At 33.0% G+C, this 24,736-nt stretch overlaps 2 protein-coding genes across 2 annotated transcripts in view; both read right to left on the reverse strand.

Annotated features, from left to right (window-relative positions):
• The window catches only part of LOC132713662 (uncharacterized), a 45,944-nt gene extending 38,142 nt beyond the window's left edge, over positions 1-7,802 (reverse strand). Inside the window, exons 1-5 of the mRNA XM_060696312.1 lie at positions 7,739-7,802; positions 4,176-4,312; positions 3,270-3,443; positions 2,273-2,426; positions 513-1,559 (exon numbers count right to left, since the gene is read on the reverse strand). Of these exons, the coding sequence (XP_060552295.1) occupies positions 513-1,559; positions 2,273-2,426; positions 3,270-3,443; positions 4,176-4,312; positions 7,739-7,802 (1,576 nt within the window). The remainder of the gene's footprint in view (positions 1-512; positions 1,560-2,272; positions 2,427-3,269; positions 3,444-4,175; positions 4,313-7,738) is intronic.
• Positions 7,803-9,490: 1,688 nt separating this feature from the next.
• Positions 9,491-24,395, reverse strand: LOC132713663 (uncharacterized). Its single transcript, XM_060696313.1, has 10 exons — positions 24,301-24,395; positions 16,013-17,771; positions 15,339-15,403; positions 14,649-14,734; positions 13,996-14,138; positions 13,148-13,360; positions 12,551-12,808; positions 11,309-11,937; positions 10,441-10,633; positions 9,491-9,966 (listed from the first exon to the last, which is right to left on the reverse strand). Exons 2-10 carry the CDS (start codon positions 17,661-17,663, stop codon positions 9,491-9,493), a joined length of 3,714 nt encoding a protein of 1,237 aa, XP_060552296.1. The 5' UTR covers positions 17,664-17,771; positions 24,301-24,395.
• Between the last annotated feature and the right edge of the window lie 341 nt (positions 24,396-24,736).

The following is a 24,736-nucleotide window of genomic DNA, read 5'->3' on the forward strand; positions in this document are numbered from 1 at the left end:
TCACGCCAAGTAAATTTTAAAATTGAAAAGAATAATGGCAAAATGTAAACTTATTTTGATTTTCACCTGTTGACACACTATATATCATAGGGTGAGCATAATTTGTTAAGAATGTTTAATTTTGAAAAAAATAATGCTGTTGTAAAGAGGTATTTGTTCTTCAGAAGGCTGCTATACACAGATTATACTGTATCAAATTTTTTGTGCAAAAATAACCCAAAAAAACTGTCATCAGTCAGCAAAGTCACCATTTGTAAAACTTCCTTGATATGGCATAGCTTTTGAAAAAGATGCCTTTGTATTTTGACCAATTTTTTTATAAGACTGGTATTTCCAAATTGTGAAAAAAAAGGCAAGGTGTTGTTTCCTTGAGCACGTGAATAGCACCCTAGCTTAAAGCTTAAAACTTGTACAGCTATATGATTAAAGCAGTTCACTGCCTATCCAATCAATGATTAAGAAATATTGAATCTGTTCTAGAAAATGAGAATGACTGGCAGTATATAACTCACCTACAATCCCACTATCTTCAGGATCTTTCAAACGCCTCACTTCAAAATATTTCTCCAACTTACTTAAAGGATTATTACTCATTTTTCCTTTAAATGGTCCTTCTTTAACTTCAGTTGTTTCTTCCTCTTCCATAGCTGTTTCTTCTTCCTCTTCCATGTCTCCTAACTCTTCACTAAACAATTCTGCAGAAATACTTTTCCCTAAGTCTTCAATATCTTCAGTGGCTATCACAAGATCATCTTCCAAATCTTCAGTTTTTTCATAAACTTTCTTAGCTTCATCAGAACTTTTCTTAGAATCATCATTAGTTTTTTTATCTTCATTATTAATTTTGTTAGTTTTATCACTAACTTTCTTAACTTCTTCACTGATTTTCTTATTTTCTTCAGTGACCACTTTTGCTTTATCATTTTCAGGTACTGTACTTCCTTTCTTTTCTTTTTCCTCATTCTTTCCTACATCTGATTTTGTTTTCTCCAATTTTTCTACAGGAACATCATCTTCTGCACTAACCTTACTTTCTGTATTAACAACCTTTTTAGTTTGTTCATCTGACTTAGATGTTTGATCAGTGTTATTTTTAGAATCATTGACTTGTATTATGACACTTTTTGGTTTTGACTTAGATGTATGGCTAGTGTTTATTTTGGATTCACTGACTTTGATTATAACACTTTTTGGTTTTTCTCCAACTTCTTTTTTAGGTTCAGGTTCTTTATCAGCAACCTTTACTTCTTGTTCAATTTTACTTACTGGCACTTTCTGCGGTACTTTCTTTGTCTCATTGTTTCCTTTTACAGCTGTACTCGATTTCTTGGCCACTTCTTTGTGTGAACTTTTCTGGGCACCTTTTTTTGCAGGTGTTGTCTTCTTAGACACATCACGTTCATTTTTCTTTTGCTCAGCTCCTTTTCTTGCTGATGCAATACCTTTCTCTATAGTTTCAGCTAATGTCTTGTTCTGTTTAGACAGATCTTCAAAAGTAAGGCCTGTTGTTTTAGTTCCCTCAGTCCTTGCTCTTTTAGCTGGAATTTCTTCACTGTTATCTAAATATAAAGAACACTTACAATTTTGCAGTTGAAAATAAAAGTTTTGCAATAAGACCTCCAGGGTTTTGAAAGGACACAATCTTATATCTATTTTGGCTGGGTTTCAAATAAAATCAACAACATTAAACCTTTGCCTGCCCATAGCGAATAGTATAGAGCAAGATTAGCTGGCGCAATAGTCTGCACTAAAAGCAATATATTCAGCACTAAGTGAGACATTTCCCTAAAATGATGAATAATTTGGTCAAGAATGAAAGATACATAAGTCCATTTTAGATGTTTAGTGTGGTAAGAGTTTAAATGTGGCAACAGCAATATACAACAGTGCAGTCATTAAGGCTGTATGCCTTCATATGAGAAAATAAAATTTCAATTAATCAAACCTAAGACAACAAATTTAATGATTAAGAAATTTAAATATGTGCAAAACCAAAACATAATTTTGCACATCTTCATGCAAAATATGGCATAATTATACTATTTCGATCTCTACATTTTTGACCAAATTACAAATACAGTATTAGGTAAGTACTGCAAATTTTGATGTGTTATCTGTATTTACAATCTATAGAGTGCTTTTGACAGTTATTTACTTTATTTTATCACATGACAAAGTTTGTATAATCTAATTAAACAAGTCATGTTTTTTTTCTGAAATAAAACCCAACACAAGCATTCAGATGGATAAAGTTATAGTAAAAATTCAATACCTTTGCAGGCTTCAAACTTTTTCTTATAAGCTTCAATCTTCTTAAATATATCTGATGTAGTATCAGATTTATCTTCTTTTTTCTCTTCTTTCTTCTTTCTATCATCTTCATCTTTCTTATCCTCTCTTCTGTCCTTTTCTGGTGTTTTATCTCCCTAAAAAATTAAATCATGAAAAGACAATTCTGGATAAAGATTTTTTTTCCATTTTAAACAATGGCAGGGTTGGCCATAGTCATTTCATACAACACTTTTAAAGCAGGATGTCTCCAGTTCATGCTAATTTTCATGAAAATTTTGAAAATGTATTGTAAATATTGTGAAGTAACCAAAGAAAGGAGGAATTCTATCACATAAAATCCATGTAAATTACAAAAAGAAGTCAAAATATTCAAAAATAGCCCTTACTGCTTTAGTCACGCCAAAAAAATATGGTCATTAATACTTCAAAATCAGTATGTAATTCTTGCATAATCTCTCAATATATTGTTGAATAATCTCTCTTTCCTCTTTCCAACATATTTCTGAATAATCATGTATTCATACTGTTGAATGATCACAAAAAAATCATTCATATTCTTGATTAATCACTCATGCATATTCCTGAATAATCAATCACATATCTTGACTACTTAATTATATACTTGAATAACCACTCATGCATATTCCTGAATCATGCATATTCTTGAATTATCACTCATTACATATCCTTGAATAATCACTCATGTATATTCCTGAATAATCAATCACATGTCTTGACTACTCAATAATATTCCTGAATAATCACTCATGCATATTCCTGAATCACGCATATTCTATAATTATCACTCATTACATATTCTTGAATAATCACTTATGCATATTCCTGAATCATGCATATTCTTGAATAATCAAACATTACATTATTCTATACTAATCAAATATGTATTCATGCACTAATAATAAAATTATTATTATTCATAAATAATCAGTTAAAATTATGGTTTTGGAATATTTTACCTGGATTTTTTTCAAATGTTGTATGGCTGTAGCCTCAGGTTGTTTTGTATCAACCCACACAATGTTCTCATGTTTATTTTCCAGTTCTAGAGCATATTTGGCACACTGTCCCAACATGTCAACCTTGTTCTGTATCAGACATATCTTATCATATACTTTTGGATGGCTTCGTCTCTAAAAATAGATTGACTAGAAATTCAATGACAACACAAAATTAACACTTCACAAATTTGCATAAAATGTAACAGCAGTATAAAATGGATTAACACAAACTAATATCAATTCTGAACCCACAATGTTTTATTACCCTTATATGCTTAATTTGTGATATTGGACTTGCCCTGCATTGAATTTGGAGAAGTCCATTATTTTTAAAATGGTTTAACATCAAAGATCATGTAACTCATTTTTTTATGGTTTCATATAATAAATAAGATGCTCAAATGAATATTTATCAATATTGTAAGTTCCAAAAAGCATTATTTGTAAAGATATTACCGAATTTACATTTCTTGTAAATAAAGGGAGGTAATTAGAAATTTATTTTCGGTAAAGTCCAAGCCAAATTTTTCAATAAGAAATGAATCCATATATTCTAATGATTATTTATAATGAGCATAAATATTTGCAGTTCATATTTAACATATTCTTGGATGTTTGGAAATTGTTTTAGAAGGATAATTATATACATATATAAAATTTCATTTAAGTGTTCTCACATCCTTTATTACAACATAACAGGATCTTTAACATTCTTTACAAAGTAGTCGACAGTATAAAGCCTTGTTACACTACACAGAATTTCAGACTGGCCTGACTTTATACTGGTGGCCAAGACAATTCATTATTTCTGCTACCACTCTAAGAACAATGACAAGATTTTACTGATTGTTCATTTTTACTTACAATTGACTTTAGCCTGTGTTTGTACCCCATCATGTGATCAGCGATCTCTTTCCAGGACAAGGTCACCTCACATAATATACACAGATAGTAAGCAGAGCTACTGCTCTCCGAGGTAAACTCCTTTATATATTTACGCCCTGAAAAATAAAGTATGAAAATACTTGTATTTCCAAAGCAAGCTGTTAAACCCTTTAAGAGTCATTAAGGAACAATAATTCATATGCACATAACTCAATACATTTTCTATATCACAGGGATACTTGCCTAAATTATTCCAGCAGAATTTTTATGCTATGTAGAATTAAACATGTTTTACATTACTTTTGACAAGTGAAAAAGACAAAACAAGAAACTTTGTAAACATATCCCATATTTAATTTGACAAATGAAAAAAAAACTAGAAATGTGTCCATAGGACACTGATGCCCCCACACGCCACTGTTCTGTCAATCTTATGACTCTAGGTCAAATATTTTTTGGACTACATGTGCCACAAGTTGAAAACTAAAAATTAACAAAGGGCCATAATTCTGTTAAAATTGGTCGCAGCAAAAAATCCTTCCTTTACTACGATCTACACATTAAGGTTGTTAATTCCTGGAAGTTTAAGCAAAATCTGCCATCCAGTTTAAGAGGAGTTGTGTTCACAAAATTTCTCTAAAGTATACAATGAAAAAATCAACAAAGTGCCATAATTCTGTTGAATTTGGTTGCAGCAAAAATTCCTTCCTTTACAACCATCTACACATTAAGGTTGTTCATCCCTAGAAGTTTAAGCTAAATCTTTGCCATCCGTTTAAGAGGAGTTGCATTTACAAAATTTCTAAATAGTATATAGTGAAAAAATCAAAGGGCCATAATTCTGTAAAAGGTTGTCGCAGCAAAAAATCCTTCCTTTACTACCATCTACACCTTAAGGTTGTTCATCCCTGAAGTTTAAGCAAAAATCTGCCATCGGTTAAGAGGAGTTGCGTTCACAAAATTTCTACATAGTATAGAGTGAAAAAAATCAACAAAGGGCCATAATTCTGTTAATTTTGGTCGCAGCAAAATTCCTTCCTTTACTACCATCTACACATTAGGTTGTTCATCTCTGGAAGTTTTAAGCAAAATCTGCCATCCGGTTTAAGAGGAGTTGCGTTTTCACAAAATTTCTACATAGTATATAGTGAAAAAAATCAAAGGGCCATAATTCTGTAAAAATGGGTCGCAGCAAAAATTTCCTTCCTTTACTACCATCTACACCTTAAGGTTGTTCATCCCTGTTAAGTTTAAGCAAAATCTGCCATCCGGTTTAAGAGAGTTGCATTCACAAAATTTTCTACATAGTTATAGAGTGAAAAAATCAACAAAGGGCCATAATTCTGTTAATTTGGTCGCAGCAAAAAATTCCTTCCTTTACTACCATCTACACAAAGGTTGTTCATCTCTTGGAAGTTTAAGCAAAATCTGCCATCCGGTTTAAGAGGAGTTGCGTTCACAAAATTTCTACATAGTATATAGTGAAAAAATCAACAAAGGGCCATAATTCTGTAAAATTTGGTCGCAGCGAAAATTCCTTCCTTTACTACCATCTACACCTTAAGGTTGTTCATCCCTGTAAGTTTAAGCAAAATCTCCCATCCGTTTAAGAGGAGTTGCGTTCACAAAATTTCTACATAGTATATTAGTGAAAAATCAACAAAGCGGCCATAATTCTGTTAAATTGGTCCGCAGCAAAAATTCCTCCTTAAATGCCATCTTAACCTTAAGGCTGTTCATCCCTGTAAGTTTAAGCAAAATCTGCCATCTGGTTTAAGAGGAGTTGAGTTCACAAAATTTTCTACATAGTATCTAGTTGGAAAAATCAACAAAGGGCCATAATTCTGTTAAATTTTTGGTCGCAGCGAAAATTCCTTCCTTTACTACCATCTACACATTAAGGTTGTTCATCCCTGTAAGTTTTAAGCAAAATCTGCCATCAGGTTTAAGAGGAGTTGCGTTCACAAGATTTTGGGACGTACGGACGGACTGACGGGACGACGTTTACCAAAAATTTTTGATGTTTATGAGGCAAATGAGCTCATAAACACCACCTGGACCAACATCCATAAGCAAAATTAGCTCATAAAAACAAAAAATAGCTCTTAATTTTAAATTTTATGAGTTTATGTTCTTTATTTAACTACGGAATGAAGCTCATAATAATCAAATGTTGGCTCGGACTGACAGACGGACGGACTGACGGACGGACAAGTGCAACGCTATATGCTCCCACATTGTGGGGGCATAAAAAGTTATGATCCAGGGCTGCGCTTCATGGAGAGTCCTAAGTCTTAAGTTTGTCTTAAGATAAAAACTGTGACAATTTTGCATTTCAAAGAAAGTCTTAAAAAAGGTCCTAACTTATGACTCTTAAATTTATGACCAAAAACAGTCCTAAGTCTAGGAGTGTTTTAAAGGTATCTTAAGATTGTCTTAAGTCAAAACCACTCATGAATCAAACAATTTTTTGTTGAATTTTGTTTTGAAAACTATCTAGAATGATAGATAATGGTCTAACTAAGAAAATAAATCCGAACACCAATATCTTTAATTAAGTTATTAACGCTGTACAGACGTTAAGAGTTTTTTTACATGACGTCACAATGTAGCGCCAAATATCGCGTGCAAAAACAAGACGCATCTATAAATAATAATATTACTGCGCGATGTACATTTGCATTGCATAGCAAGCAAGGGGGTTCGTAAGCAGTTTTTTACTATGAAATGAAATAAAACTATTATTTTATCGCTTTTCGTGAAATATGGTCTATATTTTCACTTTTTACACTTGCTATAATCACTTACATAGTAAATCCAATCCGGGATTATGCGCGTGCCATTGTATTTTGTAACTTTTTTCAGGAGAGCGAATTGGTCATAAGTCTCAAGTTTAAGACAAAAGATAGGACAGTTACTTTAAACGGTCTTAAGTGCAAAAACTTTTTCTCCTAAGGTTGGTCATAAGTCCTAGGATTTAGGATTAACTTAAGACTCTCCATGAAATGCAGCCCAGGTACAAGTTTGCGGAGGGGAAAGGCAATGGCAATGCCGCCGCGACTATAGCAATACCTCTACTTTTTTTTTCAAAAAAAAAAAGTCGAGCTAAAAATGAACACAGTTATATGTAACTTACATGTGCACTCATAATTAACATACCAGTTGATTCACTTAAATAAATTTGAATGTTTGGGAAAAGTGCCAACTTTAAAGAAGAAGATGACAGGCAACAGCCCCTCCTTTAGAGGTCTGTCTGTTTAACAAAATGAGGAAAACTTTCGCCTGAGAATTATAAATCTTCTACCAATCAGCACTAAACATGATTTCTAAATATAAAGGGCTTGATATTTGACATATGTAACATAACATTGATGCCTAAATGACAATTAATTAATCTTCAATGTTTCCAGACAGTCAACTTGAGAGCCTTATATTGTTCACAAATTCATAGGAAGAATTGCAAAGTTTTTCTTTATAAATATCTTTGGAAACACAATCCATTTACACATTTAATTATATCAAAATTTGACTAACAGATTTACCAAGGAGGATTTTCACTAATTCCTGTATACCAAAGATATAGATCCCATCCTCTTTAGCCACCATGCTATTCTATACTAGAAATGTGTCCATAGGACACGGATGCCCCCACACACCACTGTTCTGTCAATTTTATGACTCTAGGTCAAATATTTTTTGGACTACATGTGCCACAAGTTGAAAACTAAAAATCAACAAAGGGCCATAATTCTGTTAAATTTGGTCGCAGCAAAAAATCCTTCCTTAACTACGATCTACATATTAAGGTTGTTAATCCCTGGAAGTTTAAGCAAAATCTGCCATCCGGTTTAAGAGGAGTTGCATTCACAAAATTTCTATATAGTATTATAATGAAAAAATCAACAAAGTGCCATAATTCTGTTAAATTTGGTTGCAGCAAAAATTCCTTCCTTTACTACCATCTACACATTAAGGTTGTTCATCCCTGGAAGTTTAAGCAAAATCTGCCATCCAAATTAAGAGGAGTTGCATTCACAAAATTTCTACATAGTATATAATGAAAAAATCAACAAAGGGCCATAATTCTGTAAAATTTGGTCACGGCGAAAATTCCTTCCTTTACAACCATCTACACCTTGAGGTTGTTCATCCCTGTAAGTTTAAGCAAAATCTGCCATCCGGTTTAAGAGGAGTTGCATTCACAAAATTTCTACATAGTATAGAGTGAAAAAATCAACAAAGGGCCATAATTCTGTTAAATTTGGTCGCAGCAAAAATTCCTTCCTTTACTACCATCTACACATTAAGGTTTGTTCATCCCTGTAAGTTTAAGCAAAAATCTGCCATACGGTTTAAGAGGAGTTGCATTCACAAAATTTCTACATAGTATATAGTGAAAAAATCAACAAAGGCCATAATTCTGTAAAATTTGGTCGCAGCAAAAATTCCTTCCTTTACTACCACCTACACCTTAAGGTTGTTCATCCCTGTAAGTTTAAGCAAAATCTGCCATCCGGTTTAAGAGGAGTTGTGTTCACAAAATTTCTACTAGTATATAGTGAAAAAATCAACAAAGGGCCATAATTCTGTTAAATTTGGTCGCAGCGAAAATTCCTTCCTTTACTACCATCTACACCTTAAGCTTGTTCAATCCCTGTAAGTTTAAGCAAAATCTGCCATCCGGTTTAAGAGGAGTTGCGTTCACAAAATTTCTACATAGTATCTAGTGAAAAAATCAACAAAGGGCCATAATTCTGTTAAATTTGGTCGCAGCGAAAATTCCTTCCTTTACTACCATCTACACATTAAGGTTGTTCATCCCTGTAAGTTTAAGCAAAATCTGCCATCCGGTTTAAGAGGAGTTGCGTTCACAAGATTTCGGGACGTACGGACGGACTGACGGACGGACTGACGGACGGACGGACGGACAAGTGCAACGCTATATGCTCCCACATTGTGGGGGCATAAAAATAAATCTATCAAATAGAAAAATAAATGTTAAGAACACATGTAAATGTCATTACTTGAATGTATTTTGTTTTGTCAAATACTGCAGACAATTAGGTTAACTGTCAATAATTCTTCCAGTTAACATGAATTTACACTTGTATTTACATTGGAGGGTGTATCTAAACAGAGAACTTGTTTAATTTTTTTTTTACATTAAAATATTTTTTGGGAATTTAAAAAGCACATAAAAATTTAGTTTTAAAGTTTTTTAAAATTAAACTATCCTATGGGAACCTGTCTGAATAGATTGACCTACCAAGTTTTTACATTGGGGTAAAAAAGATCTATGTAATTTGGAAGAAAGTTTTTTCTTGTCCTTCGACCCAATCCTTTTTAGCACTTTCTCCAGGTCTGGCTCCTACATCACGTCCTGGTGACCTTTTTGACCTGTCCCTTTCTGATGACCTCCGCAATCTATCCCTTTTTGGTGACCTTTGTGACCTATTCAAATCTGGTGACCTTCTTGACCTGTCTCTTTCTGGTGACCTTTTTGACCTGCCTCTTTCTGGTGACCTTTTTGACCTGCCTCTTTCTGGTGACCTTTTTGACCCGTCTCTTTCTGGTGACCTAAGCGACCTGCTTCTTTCTGGTGACCTTTGTGACCTGCCTCTTTCTGGTGACCTTTGCAACCTGTCTCTTTCAGGTGACCTTTTTGACCTTTCTCTATTAAATGATCTTGATTGTTCCAAGTCAGGTACCATATCTCTTACACCTGAATGACCTGCTACAATATCCATACCGCTAAGTCTATCTTCCCTCTCTGCAATATATGATGATAACTGACATAAAGGATAAAATAAAAACGTCCCCTAAATATTAAGGCCTCATATTTAATTAAAACTGACACAACCTGTTCCCAATTATTTCACAACCTGTTCAAGCAAAAGTGAATTACTGTTTTTAACTGTTGAACCTAAAATGACATTGATTTTAGGGTGGTCATCATTTTGGTGCTTGTACCAGACATTTGTGACATGATATGTAAGAATACCTCAATCCATGGCAATGTTACCGAGTGGACAAGCAAAATGCTCCACTTTTACCTTTGACCTACAAGTATGACCATGACCTTTGAGCTTAATGTCTGATTTTTGCCCTTGACTAATAATTTTGAGAATCCATGGTGAAAGAATAATGTAGACAATATCTCATGCACATATACATATATATACTGCTCATACAGTGAATGGCCACCGTCAAAACTTAAGTGAAGACTGACCGAAAAAACTCTCACCTCTTATTGAAGAATCCCTGGACCAGTCCACCCCCAACTCTGTGCCCATAAATCTACGCCCGTCCAGCTCATGGGTCATTATTTTAGCTTGTCCGGACGATGCTACCCTGACATCTGCGACAGCATTACCATCCCGTACTGTAAGTCGTACATTGTCATACAGGTATGTCTGTAATAATGACTCAAGCTCACTCTGAAAAATTTATACATCTATGTTATTATACTGAAAATTGAGTACCTCTCAAGCTGGTGCTAGGGGACCTGTGGGATGTTGCACTTTTTCATTATCCCTCATGTACAGACTCAATTAAATCAAGTCTGCAATTCAATTGATAACAAATCCATTTTAACTGTAAAAGCAAATCGCTAAAATACAGAAGTCACCTGTAAAACAATAAAATTAAATTTTGTCATAAATTTAGTGCACTAACAGGTTAGCTTTTACAATGAAACAGTACCTGTTTCCCTGTTATTGCACTAAGGTTACAAAATATAGATCACTCTATAGGTAAGTCATAATTGCTGTTAGTTCTAGGTCAAATGCACTTGTGTTTTTGACATTACTTAAATGAATATCAAAATAATATTCAAACATAAAAGCTTTGTTTAAGCAAAAAGGCCAAAACATAACTGAATACAAAGACATTGTTATAAAATTCCTTAACATTACTTTCATGATCCTTAAAGATATGATAAATAACAATCATGTTTCACGAGAAATAACAATCAAAATTACTTTAAAGTTTAAACATAAATTTCAACAAAGTATTCAACCATGGAAAATGGGAAGTTTAATCAAAGTTAATTCAGTTGGTTTTTTTTATGAAATAACCTTTAATGAACTTTGAAAACATACATGTTTACTTACATCTTTAATATCAGCTGGCAATTTTTCAACATGTACCAGAAACATTTCTGAGACACTGCGATCAGCCACGTCAGATACTCTGAATGACGCGTCCATACTACCGCCTCTATAGTTTGAGTCTTGATACCTTCTATCAGGTGATAAACTTGACCTTCGACCTCTTCCATCAGGGAAGTCAAGTGAACTTCCATGATCTCTTATTGAATATCTGTCATCTAGCGGCAATTTCTCTGATCTATAGTGTCCCGCTGAATATCCCGGAGAAATACTTCTGCTTCTACGGTAAGAAACAAACCCATGATCTCTGCTATGAGTACTGAAAGGACTATGAGATCTGCTTCGCCTTCGGTCTCTACTGTGAGAGCTGAAAGGACTTCGAGATCTACTCCGCCTGTACACGTGCGGATCGGGATTTTGCCTTAAATCTGGACTCCTAGAGTACCTTCTGTGCGGAGAGTATCCAAGGCTAGAATGCCGACCCCTTGATGGAAAGTCGGGACTCAATCGCCTATCTCTACTTGATGATCTATGTGGACTGCCATGACTATCTCTTCTTGGGGAATAACGTGGACTGTGTCTTCGTCCGTCTCTTGGAGATAAAGACCGTCTATAGTCTCTGTGGTATGAACCTGAAGATTAAATAAAAAATCTGACAATCTTTTATCTTAAAGTACATTGGTCTATAATGGAAGGTCTGTAATACAATAGTATTAGACATAACAACAAACTATGAGAGAATTATAGATGGAAGTTGTTGGCAAGTGAGATATACATGATCTATTATTTCTAGAACAAAATATCATTTTCCATCATATAAATGTTCATTTTAAATCGCTTAGAAGTTCATGAACATTTCTATTTTCAAGCAACAATTTCTAAGAACATCAAAATGACACATCTCTACTGATTTTATCAATATTTGAAATACTTATAGAAAGTGTGCCCATTGTAGATCTATACACTTTAATTACATTATTAATTCTCATAAAAGAATGGCTTTATAGCAATTTATGAACACAAAATTTTCTTTAAAAGGGACAACCTTCCTCAAAATCTGCATGTATGTAGTCTGAAAATCTTTCCATTGCACAATCTACTTTGAGTTATCTTTTATTCTAAAGCACAGAATTATAATTCCATATACAAGTATCACTCATTTGAAAAACAGTGGGCTATGACTAATATATCACTGATGTATTTTAGTACTACATCAACAAGCATATAAAGTTAAAGCTTGTCTACCTTCACTGTAATTATCTGTGTTTTTTCTGGAAGGTATATCTGTATCACCATATAGCCTATCTGGATACTGTACAACATGTTCTGTAAATACTTCTTGAGCTGGTGGCGGCACTCCATGATACACCGTATGAACTACCTGAGAATAAGCTGGAATATTCTCTACTGGATGTACAACCGGAGGTGGGTACGAAGGGACACTTTCTACTGCATGAACAATGGGAGGATAAGTGGGAATTGTTTGTACAGGGATTGCAGAACCTGAAAATTACAAGTTGTTCAAAGTATATTCTGCCAGTGGAAATATGAATATGTCGAGTACTACTTCAGAAAATTTGGGATTTTTTAAAGATCTAATATGGAATTTATAACAGTTTTTTAAATGCAGAAAAAGCCTATGTTCTGCCTTTATTTGATGCAAAAATAAATCACTGAAAATCTATCCCTTGATGTGCTTTTAATTCTCCTTGAGAAGCATTGCAAGAAAAAGATGTTGTCAGGAAGTGATACTTTACAAAAGTTTTACCATAAAAAAAGACTAAAGAAAGTTTAAAACTTAATTTAGAATAAAAAAAATATTTTTTTTTGTCATAACCATACCTGATACAGAATGCAGGACTGCAGGGGTGGCAACCGTTGTGTCAGTGGGAGGAGCTGAATAGGCCACTGGGTGGTGTGAGGACACTGAAGCCACGCCTCCACTCCTAATAGGATAGGCCACAGGAAGCTGTGAGGACACTGATACCACACCCCTACTTCCAATATTTGATGAAGGTGCAGCTATTTCACTGACTTGTGCTGACAGTGATGTGCCTAAAAAGAAAAACAATCCATATATATGTATTTCTGAATCTCAAGTTAAAATATAATTAGATAAAGCATAAAGCATAATCTTCCACTTATGCAACAGAATATCTTTTATATACCCATGTCATATGTTTGTTAATGAGGCATAAAAGTTGCAATAATAACAGGTCATTTTAATATGCCTGATTAGTCAATGTTAAATGAATGTATCCTTTATATCTGTTTTTTTCTTTTTCTTTGGTGTAGGTGGCTGGAAATTGGGTGTTTAGGAGTAGGCCTAAAGGGTTAAAGTTTTTAAGTCAAAGCAACACTGTTAAGATCATCATAATGTAGAAGATCTCAGGTGCCCCTATATGCATCAGTGGGTACTTGTTTAGATCCACCCGCCCTCTGTTAAATGGGCTCGATTGCTATTTCACATGTAAAAATTTTAAGTCCCTGGTGGATTCACACCCTCAACAGTGTGGGCAAACAATATGAAATATGCAACCTTTATAACTTAGCCACACAGGCAATTATCTTTTAATCATGGATACATCAGGTACCTGCATATTAATGGTATTACATTATCATGGCAAAGAGAAATTGTATTGTGTACTCGCAGATACCAGATTTCTTATTTAAAGTTCATGGTCACTAACCAGCGTTAGCTACTGTGTAATCAATAAAATCTGCCGCGGCACTAAATCGTATCTCCATCTCTTTTCCTTTATAGGGAAACCCTTTCATCTCTGCAATCACCCTTTTAGAGTCCTTCAGCGAGGGCAGCTTCACAAATGCACAACTGTAAAATAAATGGACCAAGTTTTCTGATGAAAATACTGTAATTTTCAACTAAAGAAATTCATATTGTATAAGAGTATATTATTTTTTGTGTGTCAAAATGTCCATGAGATCACAATTTCAGAACTTTTAGGACATTTTGCTTGTTTTTCAGACAACTGAAAATCACATTAAAACAACATAATATGATTGAATTAAGATACCTTTATACACCACTGACTGTTTATTTTATGGTATTGTACAATAAAAATTTGACGGTATGAGAACAGCTCATAAATACTTACTATTGCGAGTCTTTATGATCTAGTCACTGAAACAACATATATGACCGCTAATCCTTAAAGCAAGTCATTATTTTGTCTGAAAATGTTTACTGTTATATATAAATCTGGAATATGGATTGCAGCCTATGTGCCCGAACGGTTTAACCATCATTTTTATTTACTAAAAGGTAATTTTGAATGGGTGCAGCCTATTGTCTGGAATGTACGGTAGTGATACTAGTACTCACATCTTATCCTTTTTACTGGTATGTCTACCCATCCAAACTTGTGGTGACTCAAAGTTGTAATGTCGCAAAATATCCAAAATCATTACCTGTAAAAGAAACCATAACACTGTGTTAGTTTAAATGTATAAAGCATTGAATATATCTGCTGTAAAAATTGATGTTGAATTTTACAAAAGAATGCATTCAAAATGCAAGTATGCAACTGCCTTATTATGGAGCATGCAAAAAATCATTGCTTGCAGATAAAACCTTACTTAAAATAGCGACATTATATTTTGTTCCAGAACATTTTATTTTGTTTACATACAATATTCATGTGTTTTAAATACATTCTTTGTAACAACTCTTTCAATAATCAACATTGAGATTATGGAAACATTATGATTTTACTGCTGATAAATTATATAGAAATATTTCATACGATATAGCTTTATACTGTTTATCCATTAACATAACGAATTTCTTAGCTTTCATATTTGAAACTGTCCATTATCAATTTTAGAAATATTGATATAAAATTTTTAAGTAACATGTAGTTTACCAACAGTATAGAGCCTGGTCAAACTGAACAGATGTGCAGGCTGACCTGGCTCTATACTGGTGGCAAAGGTTAAAATGTCAGTTTTGATACTAGCAGGTTAAGTGTCAATGTATCCTAGCACCATTTTATAGAGACTTTAAATAACTCACCTTTGACGTATCATGTGGTATATTGCTGATGTACACTTGGGCTTGCACATATTCTGGATCTTCATCTGTAAATTTAAACAGTTCTTACATTACTTAATAACTTAATATAGAGTCGTATATCTTATATTCATAACATCAAATATTTACATTATAACATGAAACGACAAAAAGGACAAACCAACTTATCACTGCAGGATTGTGTAAAAAAAAAGCAAAGTAGAAAAAGGTATCATAGTTCTGCAACATTTTGGGAGGCTTATCTGCTCATGGTAGTGAACAGATACATCAGGTTTGATTTAAATACCTTCAAGAAATTTTGAAAAAGGCAAATATTCTCACAAAATGACTAATTTTAAATAAAAAAAAAGAGAAATAATTATGCAAAAATGATTAAACTTTCAGGATTATTAACCCTTCCGAAATGCATTTCAAATGCGAAATATAGTTAACAAATACTCCAAGTTTAACCAATATTTAACCATCCCCAGTATAAATATTTTATCACAAAATTACACATTCATGCAAATCTCGTCTCCTTAAATGGTATAAAAATCTCAGAAAATATTACCAGTCCTGTAATGTGGAGTCCCTTTTATATTTTTTTTTAGAAATTTACATTTTATGTAAACAAGGCACTTTATCATAAATATAAAATTTATCATTCTTAGTCTTACCTTCTAAGTCTGTCACCTTGGCCTTTTTTACTTGTGTTGTTGAAGTTAATTCAGCTTTTCTCTTTCCAGCCACGTCCTTATGAGTCCTTGACCCTGATGACACCAACGTCGGAATACTTCGACCTTCAACCTTACTCTGTTGAGCGGACTTATCAGTAACACGAGAAGGCTTTGATTGAGTTGAAGAAACTTTAGAAACTACATTAATCTGACCCTTGATAGGTGTAGCTGTCCTAGAGTTTGTAACATTTGCCTCATGTTTTGAGTTAGAGGCTATAGACCTTGCAGGAAATGGACTGGTTCTAGTATTTGATTTATTAGGATGTACAGTCTGTCCTTTACTGCCAGGCATAATACCAGTCTGTTTTTTTATTGGATCTTTGCTAGATGTAGTATCATCTTCAGGATACAAATATGTCTTTAGCATTTCTTTCAACTTCTCAGCCTTCTCCTGAACTGAACTCAATGTTTGTTTTCCACTTGAGGAAACACTAGCACTTTTGGCTTCTCTAGCCACACCCTTAGAGTTCTTCAAAATACTCTTCAGTCTTGGAGGCTCATTTAAAGTCTGTTTCACCTCATTTGATAAAGATGCTTGTCCAGTACTTTTTGTGTACACAAATGGACTTTGACTAACGGTTAAACTGTGACCTTCGGTTGCTGAAGGCATAGTGTTTCTATTTTGTGTTACACCTTGCCTCACATTTGTTTTGTCAATGCTATATTGATGGGCCGTACCCTGAATATTTGTCAATTTATTACCACCACTTACTGACTGATGTAGTTGTCTCTGATTCCCTCCTGACTGTTGTGCCATAATATGAGCACTGATTGTGCTTTGGTTCCCAATCAAACCATGTTGTAGACCTTGCTGCCTGCTCACACCAGGCTGCATGCCCATTATTTGGGAATTTCCAGTTCCTGTATTTCCTTGAGACTGTCCCATCATTCTCTGTGCTTGGGGATTCCAACTTCCCATAGCACTCTGAGACTGGCCCATCATTCCTTGATTTTGGGAATTTCCACTTCCCATAATACCCTGCGACTGTTCCATCATTCCCTGTGCTTGGAGATTCCGACTTCCCATAGTACTCTGAGACTGTCCCATCATTCCTTGAACTTGGGAATTCCCACTTCCCATAATACCCTGCAACTGTTCCATCATTCCCTGTGCTTGGGGATTCTGACATCCCATAGCACTCTGAGACTGTCCCATCATTCCTTGAACTTGGGAATTCCCACTTCCCATAATACCCTGCAACTGTTCCATCATTCCCTGTGCTTGTGGATTCTGACTTCCCATAGCATTCTGAGACTGTCCCATCATTCCTTGAACTTGGGAATTCCCCTGCATTCTCATGAATTCTTGTAACATTTGATTATGTAATCCTTGATTCATATTGCCCATTGAACCTTGTTGCTGCAAAGGAGGACCACTGTTAGACTGTTGTTGCATCATCTGAAAGTTGCGCTGGAAATTTTCAAAGAAAATGGCCCTCTGTTGTTGGTTCATTCCTTGTAAATTATTTTGAAACATGTTCATCAAGGGGTTATTGGCATTTCCCCCACCCATCATCTGCTGCATATTCTGACCAGCCATTTGTCCTGGGTTCAGAGTGGGAAAATTTGGAAAATTACCTTGATTATTCATTTCTTATATCTTCTATTACAATAATTCAACATTTGACATTCATACTTTCTGTGTAACAACTTTGATCAGATCTTCTTCTGCCATAATTCTAATTTTTCCATACCATCCCTACAAATAGTGAAAGAAAAAAAACATTATTGATAAACATATCAAACAGCAACTTGAAGTGTTGTGTAACAAATTAAATACTGAAATCTGAACAATACAAAAATAGCTCTCTTCAAATAGAATATCCCAATATAATTCCTATTCTCCTGTAAAATAATTACGCAATAAATAAAGCCAATTTACCCTTTCCCTGCTTGAACAAATGGTAGTTAGACTTTGGTAAAATAGAAAGTACAACAGGGGGAATTAAGTATGAGAAAATATTTAAGATAATTCATTGACTGATTTTTTTCCTCTTTTAACAGAGAAATAGTTTTTCCTAAAGATAACATAAAATACCATGATGCTGATGCTATATAGCAATATTAATCTTTTCAGATTTTGTGGGAAAAAAAACAACATCATTCTCATCATGAAAGAAAATAATAATAATAGAGTCTCAAAATTAAAAATAGGTAATGCTAGATAAGGCTGATAAAGGGTCCAACACTGTGAACAAGACATTCAGACCAAAATGATTCTGAATTTTGATTCTGACTTTTGTCAGTAATACACAGATAAACGCTTTCCGAACTAGCAGAAGAAAGGCTATTCTATCAGTAAAATTGCGAGTAAAGATTGCATATCTCATTGTATAAATCGTATGTAAAATGTTCTGACATATATGGTAGGTTTAACAGTTAATTTAAATACTTTAGTGTGAAAGATATGTTGAAGTATACTGTTGTGAAGCTAAGTTCCAAAGCTTTCAATTGGTGTAATAAATTTTAAAATCGGACGTTAAATCACAAGAAACTAGCAGTTTAAAAACAGTTTAAATTTGTATTGTTTTATGCCTGCTGCACAGTAAATGGGCCAATTTTTCAAAAACACATGAAAAACACAAAAAAAAATTATTGCATTTGCAGTAGAGCTGTCATTGATTCAATGCAAAGCATATCAACGATATATCGATATCAAGTGACTAAAACCAACGATACACCGATATATTGATAATATCCTATACTCACTTGTCTGTCATTCACTTTCATACCTGTTTAAATGATTTCAGTCAAAAACATGTTCTGTACAGTGTCTTGTCCACTGCATGATTTTTTCCAGACAATATTTTTTGTCACCATTGCTATGAAATAATTCCACTATATAACAAAAGCATAACATTAGATATAAATAACTGCTTCTGTATATATTTTGAGTGAATTTTATAATTTCTAGACATTTAATTTATAAGTCAAAAGTATCGATTTTTTAAAATGTGTATCGATTATTGATCGGCAAAAAAATATCAACGATACATCGATATTGTCGATATCGATGACAGCTCTAATTTGCAGTTACTTTTTTGTGTTTTTACAAAGGACTTACTATGAAGCAAATGTGCCCAAAAGTTTTTTATGATAGCATTACCCAAAATAAAGATACAGACATTTTTATACCCTAAAAATGCCCATTTTTACATGTAATGTGTTGTTAGCATCTGATTTTTTGGTGTTTTTAGAATTAACACCACTATTATCTGTTCTAATTTATCTCTTCAATTTTTTTACATGCACATAGATAATTTTATTACCTTTCCAATGATATATAATACTTGGTATACATCATCCTAGTTTTTATCATTAAGATGATTTTAGTAAAATCAGACTTTTGTAATGCATCAGTTTTTTCAAAATTCAGTTGTTAATTAAACAAGTATACCTTTAAGCAATTACAAATAAAATAGTACTTTATGGTCTTAATCTAATGAAATATGGATTAAAGACATATGTAAAGTGTTTTCAAAACAAATTTTGAAACAATATTACCATAGTATGCATTATGGTGGTGAAAAAAAAATTTGTGATGAAAAAACTGTAACGTCCGTCCCCCTCTCATAAAATATCCAATTTTAAAACAATACTCATAAAAAACAATGTTACTGGTGCTTATTGATAGTCTTACTATGAAAATGTTACAAAAATTGCCAATTTCTATGTAAATGAGAAAAAGAAAAAAATACAATAATGTAAAAGTTGTCTGTAACGTCCATCCCTGTAACATCCGTCCCCCTATGTAAGGTGGTTATTAAATCCCACATAAACTGTAATTGAAAAGGGAATTTTACACTAAAACACCAAAGTTACAATGAAAAATGAAGAAATAACAGAATTAAAGGACTGAAATGATGTATTTATATAAAAATTATTATTTGTGAACACCAAATTCCTTTATTTTGAAAAAAAAATCAGTATATTTTGCTATGAAAATAAAATTAGTTACTTTGAAATAAAGTTAATATGTTATTTTTAAACATAAAATTGGCCTATAAGTTTATTTAAATAGTATTTAAACTTATATGAAATTTATAATAAATATAATCTTTTGTTATTCTGTGTTTTCAAAGTAAGGGTACAGAAGGGGACGGATGTTACAGAAATGAACTAATGAATTAATGATTTTTTTTACAGAAATACTAAACTTATCTTGTTCTTATGATGCATGATAGAGAAGTTGTAAGTTTTGCAACTGTATACGAATGTTTCACACAACAATAAAATACTATTAAAAACTAGAAATATGTCCATAGGACACGGATGCCCCCACACGCCACTGTTCTGTCAATCTTATGACTCTAGGTCAAATATTTTTTGGACTACATGTGCCACAAGTTGAAAACTAAAAATCAACAAAGGGCCATAATTCTGTAAAATTAGGTCGCAGCAAAAATTCCTTCCTTTACTACCATCTACACCTTAAGGTTGTTCATCCCTGGAAGTTTAAGCAAAATCTGCCATTCGGTTTAAGAGGAGTTGCATTCACAAAATTTCTACATAGTATATAGTGAAAAATCAACAAAGGGCCATAATTCTGTTAAATTTGGTCGCAGCAAAAATTCCTTCCTTTACTACCATCTACACATTAAGGTTGTTCATCCCTGGAAGTTTAAGCAAAATCTGCCATCCGGTTTAAGAGGAGTTGCATTCACAAAATTTCTACATAGTATATAGTGAAAAAATCAACAAAGGGCCATAATTCTGTTAAATTTCGTCGCAGCAAAAATTCCTTCCTTTACTACCATCTACACCTTAAGGTTGTTCATCCCTGTAAGTTTAAGCAAAATCTGCCGTCCGGTTTAAGAGGAGTTGCGTTCACAAAATTTCTACATAGTATATAGTGAAAAAATCAACAAAGGGCCATAATTCTCTTAAATTTGGTCGCAGCAAAAATTCCTTCCTTTACTACCATCTACACATTAAGGTTGTTCATCCCTGTAAGTTTAAGCAAAATCTGCCATTCGGTTTAAGAGGAGTTGCGTTCACAAAATTTCTACATAGTATCTATTGAAAAAATCAACAAAGGGCCATAATTCTGTTAAATTTGGTCGCAGCAAAAATTCCTTCCTTTGCTGCCATCTACACATTAAGGTTGTTCATCCCTGTAAGTTTAAGCAAAATCTGCCATTCGGTTTAAGAGGAGTTGCGTTCACAAAATTTCTACATAGTATATAGTGAAAAAATCAACAAAGGGCCATAATTCTGTTAAATTTGGTCGCAGCAAAAATTCCTTCCTTTACTACCATCTACACATTAAGGTTGTTCATCCCTGGAAGTTTAAGCAAAATCTGCCATCCGGTTTAAGAGGAGTTGCATTCACAAAATTTCTACATAGTATATAGTGAAAAAATCAACAAAGGGCCATAATTCTGTTAAATTTGGTCGCAGCAAAAATTCCTTCCTTTACTACCATCTACACATTAAGGTTGTTCATCCCTGTAAGTTTAAGCAAAATCTGCCATCCGGTTTAAGAGGAGTTGCGTTCACAAGATTTCGGGATGTACGGACGGACGGACCGACTGACGGATGGACAAGTGCAACGCTATATGCTCCCACATTGTGGGGGCATAAAAATAACTAAAAAGAAACAAACACAAAATCCAAAACAGGATATACAGAAGAGGTGCATACGATAGAGATGTTGAAAGTATCTTATTGATTAAAATTGGTCAATTGTTAAAACATAAATTCTTTAGTCTTGAATAGTTAACAAAACATCTATCCCAGCCCCTCATAAAACAGTGGGATATGGATCCTAACTATATACACACAGATGGGGCTGGCACTTTATTGGAAGTTAACGAGCTGTATATTGGGAGCTGTGTATTGTATATTGGGAAGTGTGATATATTACAAAACAGTAGGGGTGCCAATATAGGGTGATGTACATATGCTTAAAAACAGTGGGAGGGACTACCATATCTGTTAGAGAAGGCCTGTCATTAAGTAAGCTGTAGATCAATTAAGTCAAAGGATTTATTGAACTTCAAAATTTTACAGGCTAAAGATGTAGTCAATTAAAAAATAAACAAATAAAGAAATATAATTCAATACCCTGATTAAATTTCCTTTTTCTTCAAAATTCAAGCATATTTTCTTACCATTTGACCCATTTAGTTATTATAAATAAAGTGGAAGAAAATCTTAAGTAAAGGATTCCTGTAATGTAAAAGTTGGGATAATTGTGAAAATTTGTCTGTAAATGAACCCTTCGCAAATTATTTTGAACCTATAAATTTTATTGAATGACAAATTAGTTCAAAGTTAAGCAGTTCATGTACACTGAAATATTTACACAAAGAATTATTAAAAGTTAGAAATAATGAGCTTATGACACTGAATCAAAATGAAATCTTTGGATAATGCAGCTGACATTCCACATTAATTTACTTAAAATCTCATCAAATCGATAGTACTTAATTGCATCAATTTAAAATCTTTTTCATGAAAATTTTTAGTTGTTTATAATTTATGTATTTAATAATGAGAAATTAGGCTTGCATATGTTTCAATCTGAAAACTTCTTATTTATTTCACACTGTATCATATTATCTTTTACAAAGATAAATCTTATAATTATATGTAACAAAAGTATTTTGTAAATGATTTCGTATATAGAAAGGTACCATTGGTATGCCATTCTTTCTTTATCACACTGTTAAAGCATTATCTGGAAACCAGCATTATTTTATTTCATTAGCAATGTTCTTATTTTAATCCAAACATGTCAATGTTCATTCAAATGTAAGATAACTGGAAGAAAACCAAGTCAATGCAACTTTTCATTGTGAATCGCAAAAAGTAAGAAACTCCATAATTGTCAGGAATATTTCTATGATTTTTCTCATAATTTGTTCAATTATTTTACATTTATTGTACTATACAAAGCATAATACTCTTAGAAATGTTAATCCTTGAAAATTAAACCCAAAAAAAAAGGATGAACTATGAGCTTTAAACATCTAGTGTAACATCCGTCCCCCCAAAAATGTAACATCCGTCCCCCTGATACAATTCATTTCTGGATTAGCTGACAAGTATATATACATTAGAAAGTCCTATAATTTTCACTGTTTGATAAGACATGTGTTTGCAAATTTCATTTAAGTATGAATTGATGTACCTATCCTTGTTTTCTTTACTTTGTTGCTATCATGTTTGAAAATTTAATTTTTCGGGAAAAATACAGACAATTTGAAAGCAAATAATTATATATTTAAGATGAATTTTCTGAAAAAGTTTTGTGACACTTATCAAAATACATAATATATTAATGAAATAAAGAGAAATCATACAATTTTTATTATAAATTTTAACATATTCAGACTTTTAGTATATCTTTGTAACATCCGTCCCCTACCAACACGGTCTGCATAAGATGTAAAATTTTGAAAAAAAAGTATTCAAAAACTTATCCTTTCTTTCCAAAAATATTGTTACAGACATCCTAAGGTTCTTAAAAAAAAGCAAATATTTACTTGTATGTTTAACTTTATTTTTTTACTTAGATGCTAACACAATTGGCCCATTTGCTGTGCAGCAGGCATTTAGCATTTTACTCCAAGACAAGGGAAACAACTCATATCTTTTCACTCAATATACCGCTGTTATTTACATAGTTCACATCAAGTGTTCATGGGTGTATTGCCTGCATTTTTGTCACAAATAAATTCATTAATAAATGCTTTAATCTCTCCCAAGGTTTACCCAAAGTAACCAGTGTTTGGTTTTGAAAGAATATCTTGGGAAAACAGTAGTGTGTAATAAGGTAATTAATCTTTCTTTTTGAAGATTCTAAGCAAGAAAAACTTCATTTTTCTTTAATACCTTTAACAAACATTTGGATAAAAAAATGTTTAGCACTTTAACATTTTAATGATTGATAATCGAGACCAATTGATTAAATTAGGTGTCATATTAGTTTCTGGCTTATACCACAATTAAATATCATGGTTCTTCAACATATTGAATCTCATCAAACTAAAGAATGTGAACTGAACAAGTTATAACCAAACAAATGTATGGTATATGCCACACTAGCAATTGTTTAACTTGTCCGAAAATATCAATGTCCGAAAACAGTGAAGTTTAGCAAATAAATTTGACATAATTGTGACTTCGTGAAATTTTAAAGGATTTCATTAGCGATACATTTATGTACATTGTAAGTTTTTATGGAGAAAACTTTAATAGTTTTTGTAAAATACCGTGCATACTCATCAAAATAATGGGTGCCTTTCATCGTTCTTCGGGTTGTCTTCTTTAAAAGCCGTCTAAAGTCGTACTCAAAAGAGTACGGGAGATATTAATTGACGGTCTACGGTCTCCAATAACCCTCGATTAAATAGAACACGACAAGTACAAGAAACGGTGGAAAACAGAAAACTTAGGAATATTTGAAGACTCATCCTTCTAATTCTTCAGAATTCTTCAATTCACTGAAAATTATTTGTGGGCACTGGTTAGAACAAGTTACAAAAAGTGAAAAATTAAAAAAAGGGTAAAACTTTTAACATTTTCATAACTTTGCTTTAATAAAATTTTATCATTTTAAAGGTCATAAATGGAATAATTTACTGCTCTTAAAATGACGGGTCGAAACATATGACCCTCTGACTCTATGTCTTCTAAATAAATGTTATTTTCAACATG

The sequence above is a fragment of the Ruditapes philippinarum genome, unplaced genomic scaffold (assembly GCF_026571515.1).
Source record: "Ruditapes philippinarum isolate M1 unplaced genomic scaffold, ASM2657151v2 ctg304_1_1_1_1, whole genome shotgun sequence".
NCBI classification, from domain to species: domain Eukaryota; kingdom Metazoa; phylum Mollusca; class Bivalvia; order Venerida; family Veneridae; genus Ruditapes; species Ruditapes philippinarum.